The sequence below is a fragment of the Hermetia illucens genome, chromosome 1, assembly GCF_905115235.1.
Source record: "Hermetia illucens chromosome 1, iHerIll2.2.curated.20191125, whole genome shotgun sequence".
NCBI classification, from domain to species: Eukaryota; Metazoa; Arthropoda; class Insecta; order Diptera; family Stratiomyidae; genus Hermetia; species Hermetia illucens.
Genome location: NC_051849.1, coordinates 142,784,137 through 142,808,813, shown reverse-complemented (window position 1 = coordinate 142,808,813; position 24,677 = coordinate 142,784,137). Strand labels below are relative to the sequence as shown.

The following is a 24,677-nucleotide window of genomic DNA, read 5'->3' as shown; positions in this document are numbered from 1 at the left end:
TATATGATGCCTGGTAGTATATTTCTACAATTTTTTGTAATTGGTTAGAAACCCCCCTTAAGTTCATCCTAGTACCATGAAATTTTGCAGTGATATAGGCTATAATATAGAGCATGATCTTACCAAGTTTGGTGGAAATTGCACCATTACTAACAAAGTTATAATACATCAAATTTGTTGCTTCTTTGAAAATTGAAGACTATGAATGTCAATATCACCCGATAGTGGGTACTCTCACATAATATATGGATATATTACGTGCTACGTACTAAGAAATAACAAAACCTTTCGTACCTGAAGCGTCCAGCTTCCGGTTTCCCGACTTGTTTGAGTTTTGATGTCATTATTACGAATTTCTGTTCGGATTTCAATTTTCCATACGAAAATAGAGTTCTTTTATCGTTTTTCATTGATTCTTTTTGCATTGTATCCAACAGACTGTATTTAACATTTTTCTTAAAAAACAAAACGCATCCAACTCCTTTTGCCCCCTTCCTGAGCCCTCATGTATTTCGTACGACGGTGTGCGGATTTCACTTTTGCTCACTGTGTCTATATATAATGTAGGTACGTATGTCCGTAATTGTAACGATTCTTTACAAATACCAAATCTTTTCAGAAAGTTGAGATTATGGAGGGGTCTAGTATCTGGTGACAAAGCTAAGCTGATTATGACAAAACTGCGAAAGATACGAAATACACAGCAAATATGTCCCAAAGGCAATTTTTGATGAACGGTTTATACTTTTATTTTTAAGACTTTGTCAAAAACAAAACTTCATTAAAATCGATTGAATGTCTGTCGGTGGTTTTGTTTATCTGTCACATTCAATTTACTCAAAAATGACTAAGCCTGTGATATATGTGTCTCATGTGAAACACTGTTGAATGCAGAACGGTACGATTTCAGGATGGGGCTCCGAATACATATGAACGCAGGTTGTAAGATTTGCTGGAATCGAATAACATCAAAAAATCTTCTTAGGGGAGGAAACTATGTACATTAGAAAGTCTTTTCCTACATTTTTGAGATATTTTTAGTGGGAAGAAGTAATTGAAATTCAATCAAATTTGGACATTATATTAGACATATTCCGCTAAAATTTCTAGAATTCTTTTGAAAAAAAGTTTCACGACATTATCCTGCTGAAGGTCGAGGCTAGAGTTTTATAACTTTGGGACGCATAATGACTCCAATTTTTATCTGAATCTGGAAAGGTTTTGATTCTATATTACTAGCTTCTTTTTGAAGCATATGAAACTCAGTGCAGTAAAAAATGAATGCCAGTAAAAACTAAATATCGCAATTTTCAACATTCATTTTCATTGATTACGCAAAAGCCTCCTCCCTCCTCCCTCCCCCCCCCCCCCTTTCGTAAGGACATAAAGCGACTACCTCCTTGATGCTCGACCCCGAGCCTATACCTAATACTCGCTGGGTTATAAGCACATAAAATCCAAAGGAATACGAATTGCGCTTTGAAAGTTCTACAGTGTATTCTGGGATAGAAAAATTAACGACGTTTATTAGATAATACACAAAGGTCGATTCTGAAAACCTCCTAATGTGCTTTCCCCTTAAATTTGCCCTAGAAATGAAAAATTAAGCAGAAGTATAATCGATTATATAGTTCACAATATTAGAAGGTATTATTGGATATAAACCTTCTATTGTTAACAAAGTTATAGTATACACATTGCAGCATGTAAATCAGTTCCATTTACTTGACGATGCAGGTCCACATGAAACTACAAATATTGCATCTACGATACCCAGAGCGTTGAAATCGCGTCAAAACTTGAAAAAAACGAACGCTACGATAACTAGGATTAACACAAAACAAGTTGGAATACCGGAAGCTGGACGCTTCGGGTATAAAGGTTTTGTAGTTAACTCGTGTGAGAAATCTCCTATGGACGTATTCCCATTCGTACATACCGAAAAATTCTACATATTATTAGATATAATATATTTCCAAATTCCAACTCCGCCGTTCATATGAGTTCACTTTATATGATACTGGCGTCGTACACGTCCTAGAGTGCGATAAATTCAGGTGTAATATGCAATTTCGACCTTCTATAACTTTGTTAATTATAGTTGGCTTTCTTCAAACTTTCCAAAACTGTGTACTACACTATTACGTATAATGGGACTGAAATTTAGCTCCCACTCGCCTATGTTTCGTCCAGTATCAAAAATAGGATCAGTTTCGAAAAGTACTAACCGAGCCCTTTAATTTGATACTCGACATGATCACATTTTGTGAAAAAAAAATGTACACCCACTTTTTGCATGTATAGGGAACCCACCTTAAGGGGTTCATCCCGCGTAACGACTTCAAGTAACCGACCTTTTTTGTGTTGCATAAATCTAATCTACGTGAAATATACTGGCAAAATAATTCGCCGAAATTCGAAGTCGTTGGGAAGTTACAGCAGTGTGAATTTAGGGTATTTAAGCACGCAGTGCGAACACATGAACTTTCAACGGGTTTTTCTCGGAACTGAATTTTTTTAACGGGTATCATCGAAAACGATTCAATGGATTTAAATAGAATTTTAATGGAAGATTCAACACGTGGGTGGCTATCCTGGGAAATGGAATTTTTAAAAAATATTCAACCGTTTTCTGTCCGCATAAAAAACTAGTAGCAAAAAATCATGGCATTTTGAGTTATAATTTTCGAAAACATGGGAAAAATTGAATTTTTAATATTTTCAAAAACTCCCAGTTCCTACAATAGCCATTCATCTATCAAATGAAATTTGACTTTTCGGTTTGAGGTAAACCAGTTTCCCAGAATCGTGGGGTTCGAGTGATTTTGAGTGCTCTTTTTTTGACACATATCACTGAGAATATAACTCACATCACTTTCGACCTTCAATCATACCTTGGAGCTTCCTCGATAAGCACCGATTTCTGTCGCTGCTTGCTGTCTTGTGGTTTCTTTGAGTCTGCTTCTTGCTTGGGGAGACCTATGTATTTGTCATTCTCTTCGTGCTGTTCTTTTATCCTGCAAACGCTTTAAAATTGTCTACGAATATATCATATTTCTTTGAATTCGGCTCAATTTGTCAATTTGTGGATTTGGTCGTCAGTTCAGGTTGCGAATTCTTGTATTTTGACTTATTTTGCACCGTGATAATAACGGGAGAGTGGTCTGAAGACATTGGCCTGGGATTCATTTTGATACTTCAAATTCGATTAGGTCTGGAATTTTTTCGATATCAGTCGGTCAGTAAATAGGCTGACCTGCGGATATGTGATCAAGTTTGCTGCCTAAGATTACCTCATACAGTTCTTTACCTTTAGAAGATCGTAACCTTGACCCCCATTGGGAATGCTTAGCGTTGAAGTCTCCAGCGACGATGAATTTTTTCCTGGGGTAAACATACCAAAGAATGGCAGTAAGAGGATGATACTACTCAGCCCAAAGGATAATGGGAAGGGAAACATAAGTTCCGGATATACAAATAATTAATAAGACTTGGGCTACTACTATACAGCCACGAGGCATGGACTACGCAGCCATTAGACAAGACTGTCGACGCATTCGAATAAAAAGTTCTACGTCTACTACTTGGACCAATAAAGAATATTGCTGACTGGCCAAATAGAGACGACGCCCATCATACATATGCAACGGATAGCCAATGTGACAGTGCCTAGAAGGGAATTCGAGACCAAAGCCAAAGTAATTTAGAATTCGCCAGGAAGGAGTCACCCGTAAAATGAATGTCTTACATATATCAAATGAGTTATATCGACATAAAAAATGTATCGTCGATTGCTGGTGGCATCGATATCAGACAGCAAAAAATTATACATATCAACTGGAATTTCAGTCTGAACGTTGTTATTCAAAATTTCTTGTTGAAAATAAAATCACAGACGCCGTTGAATAAAACCATCAAATAATTCGATGGGTTAATATTCAGTCACAGAATTTATTCTATCCGACCCATGGAATTTTATTCCTATTTGCATGGGAATCCCCGTCTGCAATGAACAACCATTTCATTTATCTACGGGAATTATGCCACTGGGAAGTTGGCTCGCACCACAAAGAAGAAGAAACCCCCCGTCCAAGTTGAATAAGTCGCGGAACCGCCAGCTGGATGCAATGTAAAAATATTTGAATGAATATTTTTTTCACTTGTACCTCGCATGTAATGTTCATATATGCATATATTATGGCAGCATGTTGATATTGACACTGAAAGTCTTAGAATTTGCACTGAAGTGGCAACTTTGTCCTACTATAACTTTGTTAGTAATAGTGTGATTTTCAGCAAACCAGGTAAGATCATGCTTTATATTATAACCTATATTACTTTCGTATTTCTAAAATGAACTCAGGAAGGGTTTTACGGTCAATTAGTAAAAATCATAATAATATATATATAATATATTATTATTAACTTTATTTGAACAGATACTTTGGAGCCTAGATACCTTACAATGGCATGGTTTTACACAAAACCTTAAAAATGGCGATTAAGTTTTTATACTGGCAACAAATTGGAACTTTTGAGTTGAAAGTATGCAAACCATTTCAGTTAATTTCAGTAAATTCCGAAATCCAAAGAGGATTAATATGACAGTTGACTGTCTCTGAAGAGCCTTTATTCGGTTTTCCTAGAGCCGCACCAAATTATGTTAATTAACTTTATCAAAGAAAGTCTTTTCTCAAAAAAGGAAATGAAATAAAGACTGACTTCATAATAGTAAAGGAAAAAGTTAACTCATTTATCTGGTATTCATTACCACAGCGATGAACATAAGTACTATTTAAGGCTTTATGTGAAATTGTCTGTCGATCATACGCAATGTACGCCGAAGCGGCTGAAGTTATCGTCACGGAAGTTGGTAAAATTATGTGGTCTGTGAATCCCTTCACAGGCAACGAATGGCATGTGATGGATTTAACGGGCTCCCAATATATGCGAACGGGGCTGTAAAATTGTTTTTCACAGAATATGATATGGGGTATAACATGAAAGGGCTCAATTAGTACTTTTTAAAACTGATATTAGTTCTGATATTGACTCATACTCAGACTCACTCAGAGGAGTGAAGGCCCCAAATGTGTGCCCAAAAAAGTAAAACAGGTAGTTCTTAGTGATGCATTTAATGAATCTCAAAATTAAAATTAATAATGGTATATGACTATATTTTAGAAATTTACCCGGAAATCCATGTTAAATTCATTTGAAAAGTAGAAAACGAGCATCATTGATTTCTCGATATAATAGAAACAAAGATATATTTGAGGAAAACTTAGAACATGAAATTGATTGCTTTCAAAATCACTTTATCTTAAATAAAATAATTATTTTGTAAAATTTTTTAAAAGTGTACATATATCTTCTGAATGCGAATCTTCTCATGAATATTGAAAGAATTTACGGAAGCGGTGTAGAATATGTAGGGTGAGAAAATTGCAATCGGACACGCGTACCGAAAAACTAACCGGAACTTTGCATCCTTGCAATCTCGTTGTCCTTTCCCTTTCCAAATTCTGGGGAGCTATTCAAGTTTGTCCTCTAACATGCTGCAGGTAGCCTATTCGTAAGGATTAACAGAAGTTCTCCTCAATATGCAGCATTTTATGCGCCGTTTACACTGACGGCCCTTTCGTATTGCTCTGTTTTCAACGAAATCTTATTAAAATCTGTTTACTGTCTGTATGTCTATCTATCTTTTTGTCTGTCATTGTCTATGTGTCTGTTTATCACATGCACTTTTTTCAGCAACCGTTACACCTATTGACACGAACACACACTGCTGCACATTGAACCTCAGGGGGGCCTATACAGGCAAAACTTCGTTTCACCGAATATAGCCATGTGGGGTATCAAATGAAAAGTTTCGATTGGTATTTATAGAAACAGATATTAGTTTTAAGATTGGCTGTAAAAGGGAGGAGTTCGGGGGTTCATAAAGAGTCAATTTCTTCAAAGATCCATTCTCAGAAACTACCCAACGAAAAAATGGCAAAAAAAATTGGGCGTTCATGTACACCATGTACAATCTAGGCCCCAAAATACCCTTCGTTACGATATATGCTCAAATTAAGTCAATAATATTATATTAGCAGTAATATTGGTTCCGGCATGAAGCATCGTACTAGAAGGTTTGGTGGAAATTATACCATTATTAACAAAACTACAGTAAGTCAAAATTGTCTCTTTCGAGTCAGTTCACTGCTCCCTAAGAGATAAAATGTCATCACCAAATAGAATGGAATATGAGGTATATTCAAAGTGTATACAATACGAGCTATGCATCAATTGGGTCATCGTACACCCAAATATTTTTACATAAAAAATTAATAGAACTTTTTATACCTAAAGCGCCGAGCTTCTGGTTTCCAACTTGTTTTTGTGCTTGTCGATTTCTCTGTAGCGAGCTTTTAAGCCTTGCCTTAAGATGAAAATTATATATTTTTTTGAGAATGATGGGGTTGCACAAACTTTTTGGTGAATTTTTAATTAATCTAACTATCAGACTATAGCTCGGCCAGAACTGAAAATAATTTTTTGAGAATGATGGGGTCCTAACTTCGCATCAACTTAATGCTGGACCGGACCAAATGGGGAGCAACTCCTTATTGACCAGAGCTTGATTTGCCTCTGTCCTGGTAAGAAACCGTAAAGCCGTCATCGCCTGACATTTTTTGTAAAGTTTGGGTGTTAACAGGGAGTAAGTTGCTCCCCATTTGGTCCGGTCGAGCATTAAGTTGATGCGAAGTTAGGACCCCATCATTCTCAAAAAATTATTTTCAGTTTTGGCCGAGCTATAGTCAGATAGTTAGATTAATTAAAAATTTACCAAAAAGTTTGTGCACCAAAACAAAAACAACTAAATTCCCTATACAGGAATTTTGAAGCATCATTCGCTCACAAATTCCGTTAAGATGTGAACTCTTGGCCGCATTCGAGAGAAGAATTGTAACAAGAATTTTTGGTCCCCTACAAGAGGATGAAGGATTCCGTAGCCTACATAACGACGAAATCTATGAGTAATACCACGACCGCCTGGTTGTGGATAAAATTCGGCTCAACAGGTTTCGATTGGCGGGTGACTTAATCCGTATGGATGAGGATGATCCAGCCCGGAAAGTCCATAAGGGTAATATCTATATTAGAAAAAGAACACGGCAGACCCTGCCTGAAATGGAGCGATGGCGTAGGTCAGGACGCCAGACAGCTTTTAGGGATATCGAATTGGTGGACCTCAGCACAAAACCGGGGTGTCTGCAGTTCCTTATTAAGGCAGGCCTAGACTGGATTCCCGTTGTTGCGTCGTTGATGATGATGATGACGAAGTTCATCCGGGGGGTTAGTAGGACAGTATTACATATTATACTGGAAAGTTTCTTGCAAATCTTAATATTACACAGATACAGCAATTCACAATTATCAATTTTTACTGTCTGTATCTTAAGCCATATAAATGATTTACCTGTCGGGAAAAATAACGGATATGGTTGGGATATAGTGCTACAGTGCTTTTATAAAGTAGCTTCATTCCTTTTTAAGGTTCTGTGTGAAACATAACGATAATAATATAAATAAATCAGCTCACTGTCTGTCTGTCCGTCTATCTGTCTGTCACACGCAAGTTTTTCAAAAAGGGTTATACTTATTACAATGAGCTACATAATTCTATGTCGAATATAAAGGAGTCTTTCCATATATGGAAAAGGTGGGTGTAAAGTTTTTTTTTCAGCGAATATTGTCATGTGGAGTATCAAATGAAAGTTTTCAATTAGCACTTTTCAAAGCTGGTTTCAGTTCTAACATTTAATTTCTTTCATGAACCCATTCTCAGAACTTACCCACCCAAAAAATTTAAAAGAAACATGGTGGCTAGGCTCAAAAGTACCCTCCATACCGATGTTCAAATAAAGTTAATAGTAGTTTATTATTATAATTTTTAATAATTGACTACATAAAGTTCATTCTAGAACTATAAATTTTGCAGTAATATACGAGTAATATAATACCAGACGACCCTAGCAAGTTTGATACAAATCTAACTACTACTAACAAAGTTCTAGTAGGTCACAGTTGACGTTTCAGTGCAAATTCTAAGACTCTGAATGTCAGTCAGTATCACTCCAAGTGAATATTCACACAAAATACATATATGCATATACATTACGTGCTAGGTACCATATAAGCCAGTTAATGTTTGAGCTTCGCGCAGTTTCGATTTTTTTAAGAACGAAACCAGCATATTTCGAAAGGTTTACTTGAGAAATTGGCCCCCTTGTATCGAGATTCAAGTGAAATAATTATTGGACATGAAGATTTGGCAGCTGATAGTCTCCTAACGCTGGCATATTTAGATAGTAATAACTGTTCAAACAACGCTAAAGAAGTACCTAAACAGTATAGAGAATATTTGATAAGCAGCTGAGGGTAAGTTTATTAACCATTGAGCCAATTTCGTATTTACAACTAATCAGTTCTTTGGCCATATCCTATATCTTTTTTATTCCGCAAGTTGTGAATTTCTTCGTATTTCTTCGACACCCAATTTTTTGTTCGTGAGTTTGTTTTTATAGTTGTTACATGCCATAGTTCCGGTTTAGTGTGATACATATTAATCAGTTCTTCGATACGGCTTTAAACCATTGTTTTTTCCTGGGTCATACCCACCCGACACTTTTTTCACTACACATTTATTTCGTAAAGTACTAGTCGAGATCTGGGTTAGCTACCACCTTCAAATATATCGAATTTGAACAGATCACAAAAAACTGCTCGAGTACGCAAGATAAGTAGGTCTAAGTTGTATTGAAGATGCGGAAAGGAAGGCCATATTGCTAATAAGAATACGAAATGTCGGATATACAGAGAAATGCGGTACAATAACATCCACCATATTGCATGGATTATTGATGAGACTGACGACTAGGTCTACAACGAGGGGATGCCCTATCATTCGTCCTTTTTAACCTGGCCCTCGAGAAAGTGATCCGTGATGCTGAGGTAAATGCAAGGGTACGATCCTTTTTAAGTTCACCCAACTGCTGGCCTATGCTGACCATATCGACATTATGGGAAGAACCACCCGAGACGTACAAACTGCCTTCATTCAGATCCAGATCTTGGGCTGTACATCAATGGAAGCAAGACAAGGTATATGGTGGCAACGTCAGCACCAAAAACCAACCAACCAATAACATCAAACCGCACTGGTCAAACGGGAAGAATAAAAATAGGGGAATACAGCTTTAGGACCGTTGATAATTTCCCCTATTTACGGTCGAAAATCACAACCGATAACAGCTACGATGATGAAATCCGCGCACGGTTGTTGTCAGCCAACAGAGCCTATTTCAGTTTACAAAAACTGTTCCGTTTGAAACGTCTCACCATAGGGTCAAAGCTCTTACTGCACAAGACAATGATCTTGCCAGTGGTCATGTATTCTTCGGAGACTTTGGGTTCTTAGCAAGAAAAATTGCGAACTCTTGGCCGCGTTCGAGAGAGGAATCCTCCGAAGAATTGTTGGACCTCCTACATGAGGATGGACGATTCCGTAGCCTACATAACGACGAAATCTATGAGCGATACCATGACCGTCCGGTTATGGGTAAAATGCGGCTCAATAGGTTACGGTGGGCGAGTCACTTAATCCGTATGGATGAGGATGATCCAGCCCTGAAAGTCTATAAGGTCAATATCTATGGTAGAAGAAAAAAGACGAGGCAGACACTGCCTAAAATGGACCGATAGCGTAAGTCAGAACACCAGACAGCTTTTAGGGATATCGAATTGGTGGGCGTCGGCGCAAAACCGGGATGTCTGGAGTTCCTTATTAAGGCAGGTCTAGACCGGATACCGGTTGTTCCGCCGTTGATGATGATGATATTAAAAGGAGAGGCGTTTAAGAAGGCGATTTTAGCTCCCCGTAAAGGAATATCCTACAGTTGTACTTAAATCTTTACGAGGCTTCCCCTAAATGCACTGAAAATGAAATTAAGATTAGCATTATTTGTGAGCAATGCTGTGATCTTCATTGCCGTGTTTGGGTATGAAAACTATAGTATGGGGTTGGGGAAGATGCATTCACACGAGCTAAGGTAGGTGGGATAAATATACTATATGTAGCTGCTATGCTTCGCCAAGCCTCACGTTAGACGAATTCATATTAATATTTGGAAGATTTGTAACCGATGCACATGCCACAACCCAATAATAACAGCTGGCGGTTTTAAAGGTTGGGCCCAAGGATGGGGGAAGAGGCCGCAGGTTACTCGAGACCTTTGCAATGACTCAGAAGTAGATCTCACCTTAGTTAACGATACACTATCAAAGGACCTGCAAGCGAGAATATACGAACAGTGGCCATCAGGGTAACACATCCCAAGTGAATCGTAGGACCAGGACAAATCCAATAGTTGGAAATTCAAGAAACTCGATAAACAAACGTTCGAAGAAATACTATTGCAGGACACAATGCCTAGAAGAAACGCAGAGGAAAGTTGTCGCAGATTATTGAAAAATAAATCCTGATAAAATTCATGAGGTAACACAGAAAAAATCCCAGACGCTGGAAAGAAAATTTTCGAAAATAAAGTCCCTGACGCCATTTCGAATAAAGCTTTGGCACTGGCAGTCAAGTCAGTTCCAAGTTGGTTCGCTCATTTACGGCGTGCTTCAATGAAGGGATTTTCCCAGGAAAGTGGAAACACTAGGAGCTAATGTTAATTTCGAAGTCAAATAATCCTTTGGGCAAATCCTTTGTCTTAAAGGCCAATCTGTCTATTAACCCTATTTGGTCATACCTCTGAAAAGTCGGATAACGGTTGCTCTGGCTGAATTTTAACCAGCTTCAAAAAATCTTGTTAATACAAAAATAATTTGTATGTGGTTTTGAAGGATTACTAAAGACGAGAGTGGTTTTTATCAATGGAAAGGCGAGACCTGCTATATAATCACTTGACTACTTCGAAGCCCCTGATGTGGGTGGGGCCATGCTGAAGGAGGATGTAAAGCACTTAGAGGAATATTTTTCGAAGATATCTTGCTCTAGGCTACGTGCCTTCCACTTGGCAGAAGGTAAACGTAGTCTCCATACCTAACACTGGGAAAAATGGCTATTCAAATTCAAAAAACTTCAGGCAAATCAGTTTAACATCATTTTCACTGAAATGTCTGGAGAGGCTGGTTGAACGTCACATTTGCGAGAAGGCGCTAAGGTCGCACCCACTAAATGAAAACCAACATGCTTACCAACACGGAAAGTGCTGTGAGTCTGCTGTTCACTCTTTGTTTTTAAAGATACAGGGCGCAACTCCGAAAGGCGAATACGCGATGAAGACGTTGACATTGAAGGGGCGTTTGACTGTGCGCCCTTCCAAAAGCTCTGCGATGCCTCCAAAGAGCATGGTGTTGGCGAAACTTTAATTAAGTGGATCTACGCTATGTTAACGCAGAGATTGCTGTGTACTGAAGTAGGTGTTAATCGCTACCCAATAACAGAAGCCCCGAAAGCTGGCCCTCAAGGAGATGCTGTATCGCCACTTTGTGGAGTATGTTGCCCATCTCACTACTATGCAAACTGCCAAATCTGCCAATACACGTCCCAGCTTATGCGGACGACGTGGCTATGCTGGCTGCTGGTCGAGATCTAGGAACGGTGTGTAGAAATACACAACACACCCTTGATTTGATTGGCAGTTGCTGCCACAGGCATAGACTTTCATTAAATCCAAATAAAACCACAATGGTATTATTTACAAAAAGGAGGAAACTGAATGGTCATTCCTTTCCAGGCCTGAATGGCATAACCCTTCAACTCTCTGAAGAAGTGAAATATCTGGAAGTTATTTTAGACAAAAGACTTCTTTGGAACAAACATGCAGAGACAAAGATGAAACGAACTGTCACAGCTTATGGGCTGCGTAGGCGGACCTTTGCCTTGACATGGGGACTCAGGCCTCAGGAAGTAATGTAGATATATGCTGCTATCATTAGGTCGATGTCAGCTGATGCATCCGTAGTGTAGTGGGATAAGGTGAACTAAAGAGGCTATGTTGTAAGTTAGCCACATTGCAAAAACCTGTGCGTCTGAGTATCACCGGTGCCATGAGCACGACATCCGGCACAGCTCTAAATGCATTATTCACATTGCAGCCCTTGGATTTGTGTGTTCAGAACACTGCAATGTGAGAACCTGATAGACTAATTTGATTAGATTTATGGGGGAAAAAGGGACGTGTGGGACACAGAGTATTGGAAGAACTGAATCCAGTTTTTGTAATCCCTTCTAATTCTCGGATCGTCATACATTTGTTTGGTGGATATGAGGTTATCTTGCAACGAAGAGAAAACTGGGACGAATCAGAAAAATGCGTATCAAGTTATACTGACGTCTTCTACATCGATGGCTCAAAAAAAGAACTGGGCTCTCGAGCAAAAGTCTACCTCTCGACTAAAAACGAGATGTGGGCTTTTTGTTTGGGACAATACACAACGGTCTTTCAGGCTGAAGTATATGCGATCCTGGGAGCGGTAACCTGGCTGATTGGCGTGCGGTTGAAGGGCAGACGTATCGCAATCTGTAGTGATAGTCAAGCTGAATTGAGGGCGTTGAGCAGTCCTTTGATTACTTCAAAAATCGTTCAAGCATATAGAAATCGATTGAACTGGCCATAATTCACTAGTTTCACATATGTTCAGAATAGGAATTCTCCAAGATGATACATGTCCTTCCTGTAATGAGGACGCGGAATTCACGGAACATTTTCTAAGTGAGTGCCCCGCCTATGAACGCATGAGACATCAGATTTTTTTTGCTGACGTGCTACAACAGCAGCGAGTAGCATCAAATCCTGCAACGGAAATCCTGGGATATATTAACGAATCCGAGATATTCCGTTAGACGAGGTAGGCATCGAGTACAACACTACAGTCTAGGTGATCAGAGACTTTGCCTCTCCTCCACTTCACATACCCACACACACATACGCACCATATTTCGCATTAATTGGAGTAACCTCTTGTGAGATACTAAGTGTGAAAAGCAGACATAAACACAGTAAATTGATTTTAATAATGTTTTGTTTTAAAGAAAACCTCAAAAATTAGCATATTTTAACATAACTGTTATTAAAACACGGCGGCTCTTTATCTCGAGAGTGGTCAAATATGAAAGAAGCCCAGCTCCAGCCCCATAACGATTGAGTACAATGCGAACGTCGTGGCTTGCCATAGAATACTAAGACGAAACACCATGTGTGATAGCAGACATGGTCCCCATTTACATCTTGGCGAACGATGGTGGACGTCTCTATGTCCCAACAAACGCAATCGACGAGCCCTCTGCCTGTCGTCGCAATTAGAACGAAGTGAAGTTTTTTTTAGAGCGTAGAGTGGCAAAAAGGACGATTCACTTGCATGACGCTTAACTACCAGGATTATCCCAGATGTTCTAAATGGATCAAGCGAAGTAGTAAATAACAAATCGAGGCACAGTTCGTAACTGATCCTGCCCCGCGACCTAATACTGAAATGGTTGTCCCGGGGGGTGAGCGAAGCCCAAGGAGTAAAAATTGTAGTGAACCTAAGGGAAATAGGAGGATCAACCCATCATCCTAAGTGGCCGAGAACGACCTAGAGGGAAGAGCTATCCCAGAAAACTAAAAAGTTGGTGAAATTGACCCTGCAGGTCCGCCCGCAAAGACTGAAGCTCCATCAAAGTGCTCCGTTGACACGTCCTTGCACGCCTCTGTGCTAGCCAGGATCGGGAATGTGGGGGGAGGAGATTGAGCGCTTTGATCCCCCACGTGTCTATACCGATTGGTGGGTCCGCACCGGATTTAAAAATAGAAAACAAACAAAGAAATTCGCGACGAACTAACGATGAAAACCAGAACGCGAGCTAAAACTGGAAAATAAACAAAAACAAGTCGGGAAACCGGAAGCTGGGCACTTCAGGTATGAAAGGTTTTGTTTGCTTCTTGTGTGAGTATATTTGACTGTAGAACTATTCCATTTGTATGTAGCCCGTTATGTATATGCATTTAGCATGTCTGACTACCCACTTTAGTATATTGATATTTAGTTGCAGTAAATTTACAGGGTAAAGTCAACTTTGAGCTACTGTAACTTTGTTACTAATAGTATAATTTTGATTAAACTTGGGGAAAATATGCTTCATATTATATTTTATACTACTACCAACTTTTATAACCCCGAGATAAACTTAAGGGGGTTTTACTCAATTTTCACAAAAATATGGTAATATGCTATTATTAGCTTAATTTGAACAGATATCGATATGGAGAGTATTTTGAGGGGAACCATATAGAGGCAGCTTCATGATTTTTTCAGATTTTTCGGTTGGGTAGTTTCTGAGAATGGCTCCGTTAAAGAAATCATCACTTTGCACCCCTCCTATTCCCCGCCTTTTTAACCAATCTCAAAATTAAGACCGGCTTCGAAAAGTACTAGTCGAGACCTTTCATTTGATACCCCACATGCCTATATTTGGTGAAAAAAATGTTACACCCCCCTTTTACATGTATGGGGACCCCCCCCCCCCCCCCTCCCCCCCCTAAATCTCAACGTAGGAGGATATCACTCACTGCATGTCTGCGGATACACAGGTCCCACCTTCCCACCAAATTTCGTGTCAATCGGTATAACCCTTTCTGAGAAAAGTGCCTGTGACAGACAGACACACAGACAGATAGACAGACGGACAGCCAGACAGACATTGAACCGATTTTAATAAGGTTTCGTTTTACAAACAAAACCTTAAAAACGGCTCGACAGCACGCGCGGAACCGTAAGTCTCCGGACCCGAGTGCTGCGATCAAGAGGGGAGATCCACGATGGATCACAATCCCGATCACGCCTTCTTTTGCATAAGATCGTTATTGAGGCGCGAACCCTGAGGTTCCCTCCCTTCCACGACAGCCTCAGGCCATTATTTAGAGGATGCTCCTATAAAGTTTTGCGGGGTCAAGGAGGAAGAGAGAGGGAGAAAGTCCTCAAATAAAAAAAAAATAGTTCCAACTCATGCTGTATTCATAAGATCACAACAAATGAGTGTATAAAAGAAAAAGGAAAATGAGAAATAAAAGAAATATAAAAGAGAAAAAAATGCAATTAAATCAAAGCAAAAAGAAAGAAGACAAAATATAAAAGAAAGAAAAAAAAAGAAAAGAAATCAAATTACAAAAAATGAAATCCAATCAAAAAAGAAAAGAAATCAAATCAAAATAGAAATCACGCGATGTTCCACTCCGAGCTCGGCGTGGCGTGTAGTTGTGTTTTACTCGTTTGACTTTGTGAATATTTATTTAAGTAACCAATGTGCTAATTGCTTAATTAATTTCCGATAGTCTTAAATTTACTCATTCAGAATGCAAAATGCAGTTTTTTCTCGAACAGCCACTCGGTTGCCATCACCCACAACAAAGAATCCAACATCCGATCCTACTAATCCAACGATATTACAACGAAACGGAAATGAACGATTCAAATGAGCATTGCTTGTGATGTTCTGCATCCAAAATAAATGAGGTACACAGAAAACTCGTCACTAGGCAGGAACTCGACATGTAAGTGCGTCAACAAAACGTTGTCCCAATATTCAAAAATTCAAGAATTTGTGGCGCGGCAGGATTCGCAGCATTCGAAATTTATTTCGAATGTTGCGAGTGCGAGCAATATAGATGGCGCGGATCTATCCACTTTGCGTAGCACGCCAAGGGAGTGGAAGATCGCAGTAATTATGTTTTTCAGACATGTCACTGATTTTGAATATTAAGTTTGGAATTGAAAAAAGAACACTGAAGTCTTTTTGATTTGGAAAATAGAATTGGAGTTGAGTTCGCTGATTAGAATTAGGACTGATAATATGTAAAACCATTAATATTAAATGTTCGCTTAAATATTTTAATAAAAATATAAGTAATGTTAATTACTTAATTGGTGACCCCGGAACTCGCACCAACAGCATCAACAACTAAGATCCCGAATTCCCAGAACCTGCAAAATTGAAAAACTCAAGCACATCATCATCCCCATCAACAAATCGCAGTCTGCGCAAGCACAATCGCTCAGCAGGCAGCCGCAACAACCGATTGGAGATAAGTAAGAGTTCCGCAGCCGCAGCCGCCATCGCTGCCGCAGCCACTTTCGCCGCCGCACTCAACTCCACCATCGCCGCAGAGGTCGAAGCCGCCGCCGTCACCGCCGTAGCCGCTACCGTCGCAGCCGACACCAATATCACCGCTGCAACCATCGCTATCGCAGCAGGAGCCGAAGGCTCCGCCACCATCGCCGCCTCCTCAGCAGGTGCCGCCGTTTTAGTTGTTATAAGTTAATTGTATTTCACTCTAAGTCAATATTAAAAGTGAATAATTGTCCACCATCGCCGACATTGGTGAAGTTCTATTAACGACAAAAATTCGTCCGAGCAACACGGCAGAAATAGAACTTCCAAAGACTGAGAAATCCTTCGAAAACATCAGTAGACCGTACGGCAAGCGATTTTCACGCGTTCGCATCTACAGTTGAGTGTGGAGTGATGTGGTAAACATCACGAAAACGTGTCGCATCTTCACATCCCGAGTCGGAGCAGAGGCAAGAAAAAACGCGAGAAAACCTTCTCTACACAGTGTACTGCGCGACACACGTCGGACCCTCTCCAGAAGTAGATTTTTACGCGACTTCCCGTACGCACGCCCTCCTGCACAACACCTTTCACGCACCGGACTAGTCATCATTGCCACAACGATCAACAACAGCAACAAACGGACGTCCCCAGCACCGCCAACGCCGCAGCTACAGCCGACAAACTCGACCAGCGCCGCCGTCAAGGAGTTATACTTAAGTGAAATTATTATTCATTTATATATAATATTTATTTATTTATTCAGTTAAAAAAAATAGTAATAAAAAAATTGAAATCGCTGCAAGAGACGGCGTGCAGGTGTTTAGCATCGCGAGTCCTCCATTCTCATTGGTGGTGTTTTTGGTCTGCGCTGGATAGCGTCCGCTTCGTTTTTTCTCGTTTCGTGCGTGCATTTGTGGGTGCGACCTGCCGTGTCGGTGTAAAGTTCACCGCGTTTCAGTATAAACTCACCGCGTTTACATCTCAATCTCGTACTTCTCTGTAAGAAAAATGTCTTTTGACAATAAAGACACGGCAGGCCCATCGGACCCGTAAGTGACCGCCCTCGCCGTACGCGTTCCTCCGTTTTGGCGGCGGAACCCCGAACTGTGGTTCGTGCATTTGGAAGCACAGTTCCAAATGTCCGGCATCACATCGGACGCGACCCGTTTCAACTACGCGGTGGTCGGCCTGGACGAAGAGTCCATACTTCTGGTGTCCGACGTGGTGAAGTCGACATCGTACGTGCAGCTCAAGAGCGAGTTGATCAGGCGCCTGTCGGCAAGCGAGTCGGCAAAATTAGACCACTTGCTGGCAGGTTTAACGTTGGGTGATCGAACTCCCAGCCAATTGCTTCGTGAAATGAGGCAATTGGGTGGGAGCAAGATCGGCGACGACCTGATCAAGTCGCTCTGGCTGCGTCGGCTCCCGGAGGGCACCCAGGCGATCCTCGCTTGCGTCTCCGGTTCCTTGGAGGAACTGGCAGCGACGGCCGACCAGGTTCAGGAGGTGTACGTACGCCCAACCTTGGCGGCCGTTCAACCACCGTCGGATGAGGTGGGTGAATTGAGGCGCGAAATTGCTGCTTTAACAGCCAGTATGGCCGAGATGCGGGCGACGTTGGACGCTCAGCGTTCGGGCGCCAGATCGCGAGCACGCTCGCGGTCTGCCATCCGAAAAGGGCGATCAGGTAGCAGGTCGTCAAGACAGTCCACGGACCCAGGGATTTGCTGGTACCACCGCAGATTCGGGGATAAAGCGACAAGATGTACGCTACCGTGTAGATTCTCTTCTACCGCAAAAAACTAGGTCCGCGGGGGGTCTTGGCGGCGGCCACCCAGAACGCAGCACCACGTCGCCTAACTATTTCCGACCCCCTCAGCAGGCGCAACTACCTCGTCGACACGGGTGCGGAGGTTTCGGTCCTTCCCGTACCCCAGCATCATCAACTTTTCCCTCAACCGCTCAAACTTGCGGCAGCAAATTCCTCCCGCATAAACACGTACGGGTATAGGCAAGTGGACGTGAGTCTTGGCTTGCGTAGGACGTTTTCGTGGCGTTTCATCCTGGCGGATGTCAGCTTCCCCATACTAGGCGCAGACTTCCTGTGTCACTATGGATTGCTGGTGGACTTGCAAAACAAGTCTCTTATAGATTCCACGACCAAACTTAATTCGTCGGGACATATGGTATCTCACCCAGGCAATAATCTTTCCGTTCTTTTAGAAGACATTACCGACTCTCGTGTTCGGGCACTTCTCCAAAAGTTCAGCCAGATTACTACCAACTGTAGTCTCTCCAAACCAGTGAAGCACAATGTGCAGCACCACATTATCACTACTGGTTCCCCGATCTTCTCGAAGGTGCGTCCTCTACCATCTCAGAAACTGGCAATTGCACGGAAAGAGTTTGAACAACTCGTTCAACAGGGTATCTGCAGGCCCTCAAACAGCTGTTGGTCTTCCCCACTGCATATGGTCCCTAAGCCAAACGGCGAATGGCGCCCATGTGGGGATTACAGAAGGCTAAATGCACAGACTGTTCCTGACCGATATCCAATTCCACTCATCCACGACTTTGCGCATCACCTCGCGAATTGCCGCATCTTTTCGACCTTGGACTTAACCAAGGCTTATCACCAAATCCCAGTAGCTCCTGAAGACATTCCAAAGACGGCAATATGCACACCCTTTGGACTCTTCGAGTTCACCCGGATGACTTTCGGATTGTGCAATGCGGCGCAAACCTTTCAAAGGTTCATTCACTCAGTCCTGCGAAACCTCGAGTTCTGTTTCGTATATTTGGATGATGTTTTGGTCGCTTCTTCCACTGAGTCTGAGCACTTAGCCCATCTCGAGTGCATTTTTCAACGTCTCCTTGAGGCCGGTTTAGTCCTAAACGTTGAGAAATGCAAATTCCTTCAACAACAGGTGAGATTCCTCGGCCATTTCATTTCCCCTGAAGGAATACAGCCCGACCCAGACAAGGTGCAAGCGATAACAAGCTTCCCGCGTCCAAAGACAGTGAGGGAGTTGAGGAGGTTCTTGGGCATGCTAAACTTCTACCGTCGTTTCCTGCCCAAGGCCGCCCATCTCCAGTCCATTTTGAACGCGTACTTGTCTGGCCCCAAAACTAAGGACACACGAGAAATCGTGTGGTCTGAAGAGGCTATCTGCGCGTTTGACAAATCTCGTCAACAACTGGCTGACGCTACACTCTTGGCATTCCCTCTGCAAGATGCACCCCTAGCCGTTTTTGTTGATGCCTCTGACATCGCAGTAGGTGCTGCCCTTCACCAAAAGGTGGACCAAGTTTGGCAGCCGTTGAGCTTCTTCTCGAAGCAGTTGAATCCCGCTCAACGGAACTACAGCACCTACGATCGCGAACTGCTCGCCGCATACCTGTCCATCAAATACTTCCGTTTCTCCCTAGAGGGCCGGCCGTTCACAGTGTTCACGGACCATAAGCCTCTCACGTTCGCTTTGAAACAGAAGCCCGACAAAGCGTCCCCTCGTCAGCTTCGACACCTGAGCTTCATAAGCCAGTTTACGTCGGACATCCAGCACGTGTCCGGGAAGGACAACATTGTTGCTGACGCTTTGTCTCGTGTCTCCGAAGTTAACATCCCCGCCTCACTCGATTTCTCGGCTATTGCCAAGGCGCAAGTGGATGACGCAGCACTTCAGAGCCTCAGGTCCAACCCCAAATACAAATTTCGGGAGTTGCCCATCTTCGGCTCAAACCTCTCGCTCTGCTGCGAAGACTCGGAAAAGGGACCTCGGCCATACATTCCGGCCACATTTCGCAAGGAAGTGTTCCACGCAGTTCACGACTTGGCGCACCCCGGCATCAGGACAACAAACCGGTTAGTCACCGGAAAATACTTCTGGCCCTCCATGAACAAGGATATTAATTCCTGGGCCAGAGAGTGCATCGCATGCCAAAAGTGTAAAGTCTCCAGGCATGTTAGGAAAGAAGTGGGCTCATTCCCCCGCACTACCAAGCGTTTCCACACCATACACCTCGACATAATAGGGCCTTTGCGAGACTCGCACAGTTATAAGTATTGCCTCACAATCATCGACAGGTTCACGCGGTGGCCTGAGGCAATACCTCTGAAAGACATCACGGCGCAATCATGTGCTGAAGCCCTCTGTCGAGAGTGGATACCTCGCTTTGGCGTCCCTGCAGTGGTCATCACTGACCAGGGAATGCAATTTGAGTCCACCCTTTTCTCCGAGTTAGGCAAACTCCTTGGTTTTAAACGCCAGCGGACTACGGCATACCACCCACAATCCAATGGGATGTTGGAACGTTGGCACCGGACGCTGAAAGCCGCCATTATGGCACGCGACGACCCGTCCTGGACGCAAGTCTTGCCTCTCGTCCTACTCGGCCTTCGTACAACCCGCCGAGAGGAATTTGCTGCCAGCCCCGCGGAGCTGGTTTACGGGCAGAACCCAAGACTCCCAAGCGATCCGGTCTTCGACAAGAGATCGGGTCTCACGGAGTCGGGGTTGGTGCGTCTGCTGAGGGACAATCTCCGGCGCATCAAGGCGCCACCACCCACTCGACACTCGTCCATACCTGCTTGTTCGCCCAAGGAACTGGACACATGCACGCATGTGCTGATCAGAACGGATGCCGTCCGGAAGCCGGTCGGTGGTCACAAAAAGGCGGTCTCTTTGTCCAGGCTGAAACCCGCGTGCGCCCCGAAGCAACGTCGTGTCCGCTTTGCGGATTAACGGCGAACGAAGTTCGGGGATCAGTCGCTGAAACCCCTAGGTTTCATCTGGGGGCGGAGTGATGTGGCGCGGCAGGATTCGCAGCATTCGAAATTTATTTCGAATGTTGCGAGTGCGAGCAATATAGATGGCGCGGATCTATCCACTTTGCGTAGCACGCCAAGGGAGTGGAAGATCGCAGTAATTATGTTTTTCAGACATGTCACTGATTTTGAATATTAAGTTTGGAATTGAAAAAAGAACACTGAAGTCTTTTTGATTTGGAAAATAGAATTGGAGTTGAGTTCGCTGATTAGAATTAGGACTGATAATATGTAAAACCATTAATATTAAATGTTCGCTTAAATATTTTAATAAAAATATAAGTAATGTTAATTACTTAAAATTAGTAACCATTTTCTCAAATTTTATAACGTAGCAATCCAATCCATCGTTTGCCCGCCCTTTTCCACTTACTTTCTTTTAGGATGAAAAAAACGAAACGATCTCCTCGAACACATAATCCTTGATTAAGAAATGAAATTAACTGTTGGTAAAGTATTATGCAAAACCCGTCGAATTCACCGACAAAACATTTGTGTCAATAAAATTTCATTCCGTGATTGAAACCATGGGTCTCTTGTTTTCCAATCGCACATTTTTTTAATCACTGTTAATTACAGCAGTTTTCGACCGTTTTAGCGATAATTTTAAGAAGTTTCCAAAAGTAGTCCATTTTAATTCATGTAAACTCATTTTTATATTATAATTAAACCTTCTATGAGATTATTAGAACCATTGAGAATTCACTTGGTTTGCATTTTAGCTGCTTTTTCCGCAAATAACGAAACTACAGCGTCGAACTGTTAACCGCCTCGAGCGATTTTTCTCCTCGTCAATTTTCGCAATTAATTTTCCTTCTTTAGAAACTTCTCTGATACGTTTTTATCGCTTTTGGCAAACACACAGCACGACAACAACCCCGCCAACTCGGGATTTTCAAATTTAGATTGCTCGAATCAAAGGGCGGACGAGATTCACGAATTCACAACACTTCACCTAGTAAAACTTTTGGAAACGTTTCAAAAAGGAACCCTTCATCCTCCCGCGATGTCTAGCACTCCTCCTCAAAGGAAACTTCTCAAAATCGTTTTCCACAGCGTTCCTTCAAGGCCGTTCGCGGTGCCAATCAAAACCTTTCTATCTCACCGGCCGTTGACCAGCTGTTCACCCACGAACCGGTCCCCATACCACTACGCTCGCCTTGAACTCTGTTGAACTCCGCGTGCGCCTAGGCATGCGGCAAATCATTCCCTTCTGTCAAGATCAATTCGCCCGAATGCATTCAATAATGTGCAATCTGCGGCCAACATTAGGGTAATTGCACATTATAGAATGCATTATTTGAGCAAATTAATTCAGAAAAAGGCGAATGAGATTCCGTTCCCGTCGGGAAGCTGCGGTCACTACAAAATCCCCCATAACTCTATGACAGGAACCAGCGGTAGGTTTTGAACCTTTCCCTTCCAATGACACAAAAAACGGCAGACAGACATACAATAAACCAATTGTAATACGGTTTAGTTTTTCACGGAATCTTAAAAATGATCCAGAGCAATGAACCTAAAAGGCTGTACTCAGTCCACTGTTCTATAACACTATGGACGCCCGAATGCGTGTGACTCCGAAAAGTGTTGTATTTGATATTCGCATTCCCTTAATCAGTGCCGAAGCCTTACATGTTCAAACTAATTCCGGATAATCTGGATATTTTTCTACTCAAATGAAATGAGTTTTAAAACATCTTGCACTGACTACCCAAAAACTGTGTTATTGGACGGAATCAGAACTCTGCAGCTACAATCTCAATGTACATACTGCTAATCGTTCTACAATGTATCTGGAAGCAAATCTTCAGATTTCTAGCAAACTAAACTCATCTATCTTTCCTGAGAATGATATAATTCAACGAAAATTAAGGATTTGAAGCCAATAATATTAGAGCCAATTTCAACTCATGATATATGTACATATCCAAGCTACACTCTGTCATAGAAGAGCATGAAAACTGTATTGGTCACATCTCTGTTTAATATTGACACAATTTAGGAATTTAGGAAAGAGTGTATTCCTAAAGCTCCAACTCACAGGGCAGGGGAAAAGTGTAAGAAATTCTATAAAAGAACTGAATACAGATGAACAATACCCCATTTGTCAAAAAAGGTGTATCTTTTACCATACGATATTATGTTTGTGATAACCATAATATACAGAATTATTTAAATGAGTCCTATGTAATTCTATAATATTTCCAAACACGAAAGCGGTTCCCACTCTACTTTCTCCCAGCCCATGCAAATTTTGATTGCGGTACTGCTCACTATGGAAATAGACATGTACATATTTGCAGAACTTCGATAAAATATTAACTTACCTCTTTCCATGATATTCAAACGTCTTGTCGGATCATATATCTCGTCATCCACCGAAATCACGATATAATCCCCAGTTTCCAGAAGCCTTCGGTTCTGCAAACATCTGACAAAATCCACCATTGCAATGTGCTCACCCACGAAGACATATACTGTCATGAAAAAGGAGCAAAAATAGAAATATACATAGAATGCCGGGAAAATATTTGCTGTCTTAACATGATCTAAACGTTTTTATTGAATAAACATCAACAATACACGTTCATGTAGAGTATTGATTTCCCGGTACTGAGAATACATTTGAGCCTTTCTTCAATCGCCCAGAATAGTGCTAAGTTGACATTTTTTCCTAATATTATCTCTAAACCATTGAACTGAAAGACCTAAAACTACTTTCGAGGGCAACTTACTCCTTGTCGTCTCGTAGGTTTCATCTACTATCTTTTGCATGTTCTGCAGAGTTGACTGAATCGGAATGTAGTCAGAAATTTCCCGATAATTCATTACTGTAAGATTCTCCGTCAGTGCTAAAGCCTGCAATAGTTGAGGGTTTTCATAGAAAGTTTTGATTATCCTATTCGAAATCTCCTGACACTTTATTGGAAAACTACCTACAGTGTATTTGAGCTTGCATAAATCTCAAAGGTACTTACACGGATTGCCTGGGCCACTTCGGATCCCCATTCTGGACGACCGCCAGCTATGATGGAAAACTTACGCCAATCGAAAGCAGTTAAAAGTGCTATAACACTTTTGGAAACCTGTAAAAGTTGAGATTGTGTTCATAAGGAAAAGTTGGGAGAATATTGAGCAAATTCAAATGACGTACCTTGGAGGCTGGCGCCAAAGTCCGGGCAAAACTATGAAACACGGATTTATTTGAAACCGCTGTATCAGTGCATTTCTGTGAATCAGAGGAGTTAATTAATCAATGAGTAATTAGACTGGATAATATCATGATTTCTATTTCTAATTTTATTTATTTTCATTTCAAAACACGTAAAAACTTACATAAGATATCATAGGCATGTTCCACGCAGCGGCAACCAAGGCTTCGGAAGTACACCCTTCGTCGGGGCCCAGAAACGCAATAACATCATCATCTCGCATTTGTGTCATAAACCTAAAATAATGGCAAATAATGTTTTTAAGATTCTTCGCTAAAAAGATACAAATTTGCGTGATTACTTTATCGGTTGAGCACGATAGTCTCCTTCCCTTACCCCGATATCGCGGGCTTTGAATCGTAGTCGATGATTCGGCAAGATGTTAGGATTTCGATTGATAGCTTCCAAGGCTAGCGGCAAGGCACCAAGTACTACCTAATGGAAAACGGAATTGTCAATCATTATTTGAGTTTAGCTGAAAACG

General features: G+C 41.6%; 1 protein-coding gene across 1 annotated transcript in view; it reads right to left on the bottom strand.

The window, feature by feature from the left end:
* LOC119656503 (guanylate cyclase 32E) overlaps window positions 1-24,423 on the bottom strand; it is a 211,198-nt gene extending 186,775 nt beyond the window's left edge. Inside the window, exons 1-5 of the mRNA XM_038062844.1 lie at window positions 24,318-24,423; window positions 24,136-24,210; window positions 23,960-24,067; window positions 23,717-23,840; window positions 23,309-23,458 (exon numbers count right to left, since the gene is read on the bottom strand). Of these exons, the coding sequence (XP_037918772.1) occupies window positions 23,309-23,458; window positions 23,717-23,840; window positions 23,960-24,067; window positions 24,136-24,210; window positions 24,318-24,416 (556 nt within the window). The 5' untranslated portion in view covers window positions 24,417-24,423. The remainder of the gene's footprint in view (window positions 1-23,308; window positions 23,459-23,716; window positions 23,841-23,959; window positions 24,068-24,135; window positions 24,211-24,317) is intronic.
* Window positions 24,424-24,677: the final 254 nt, after the last annotated feature.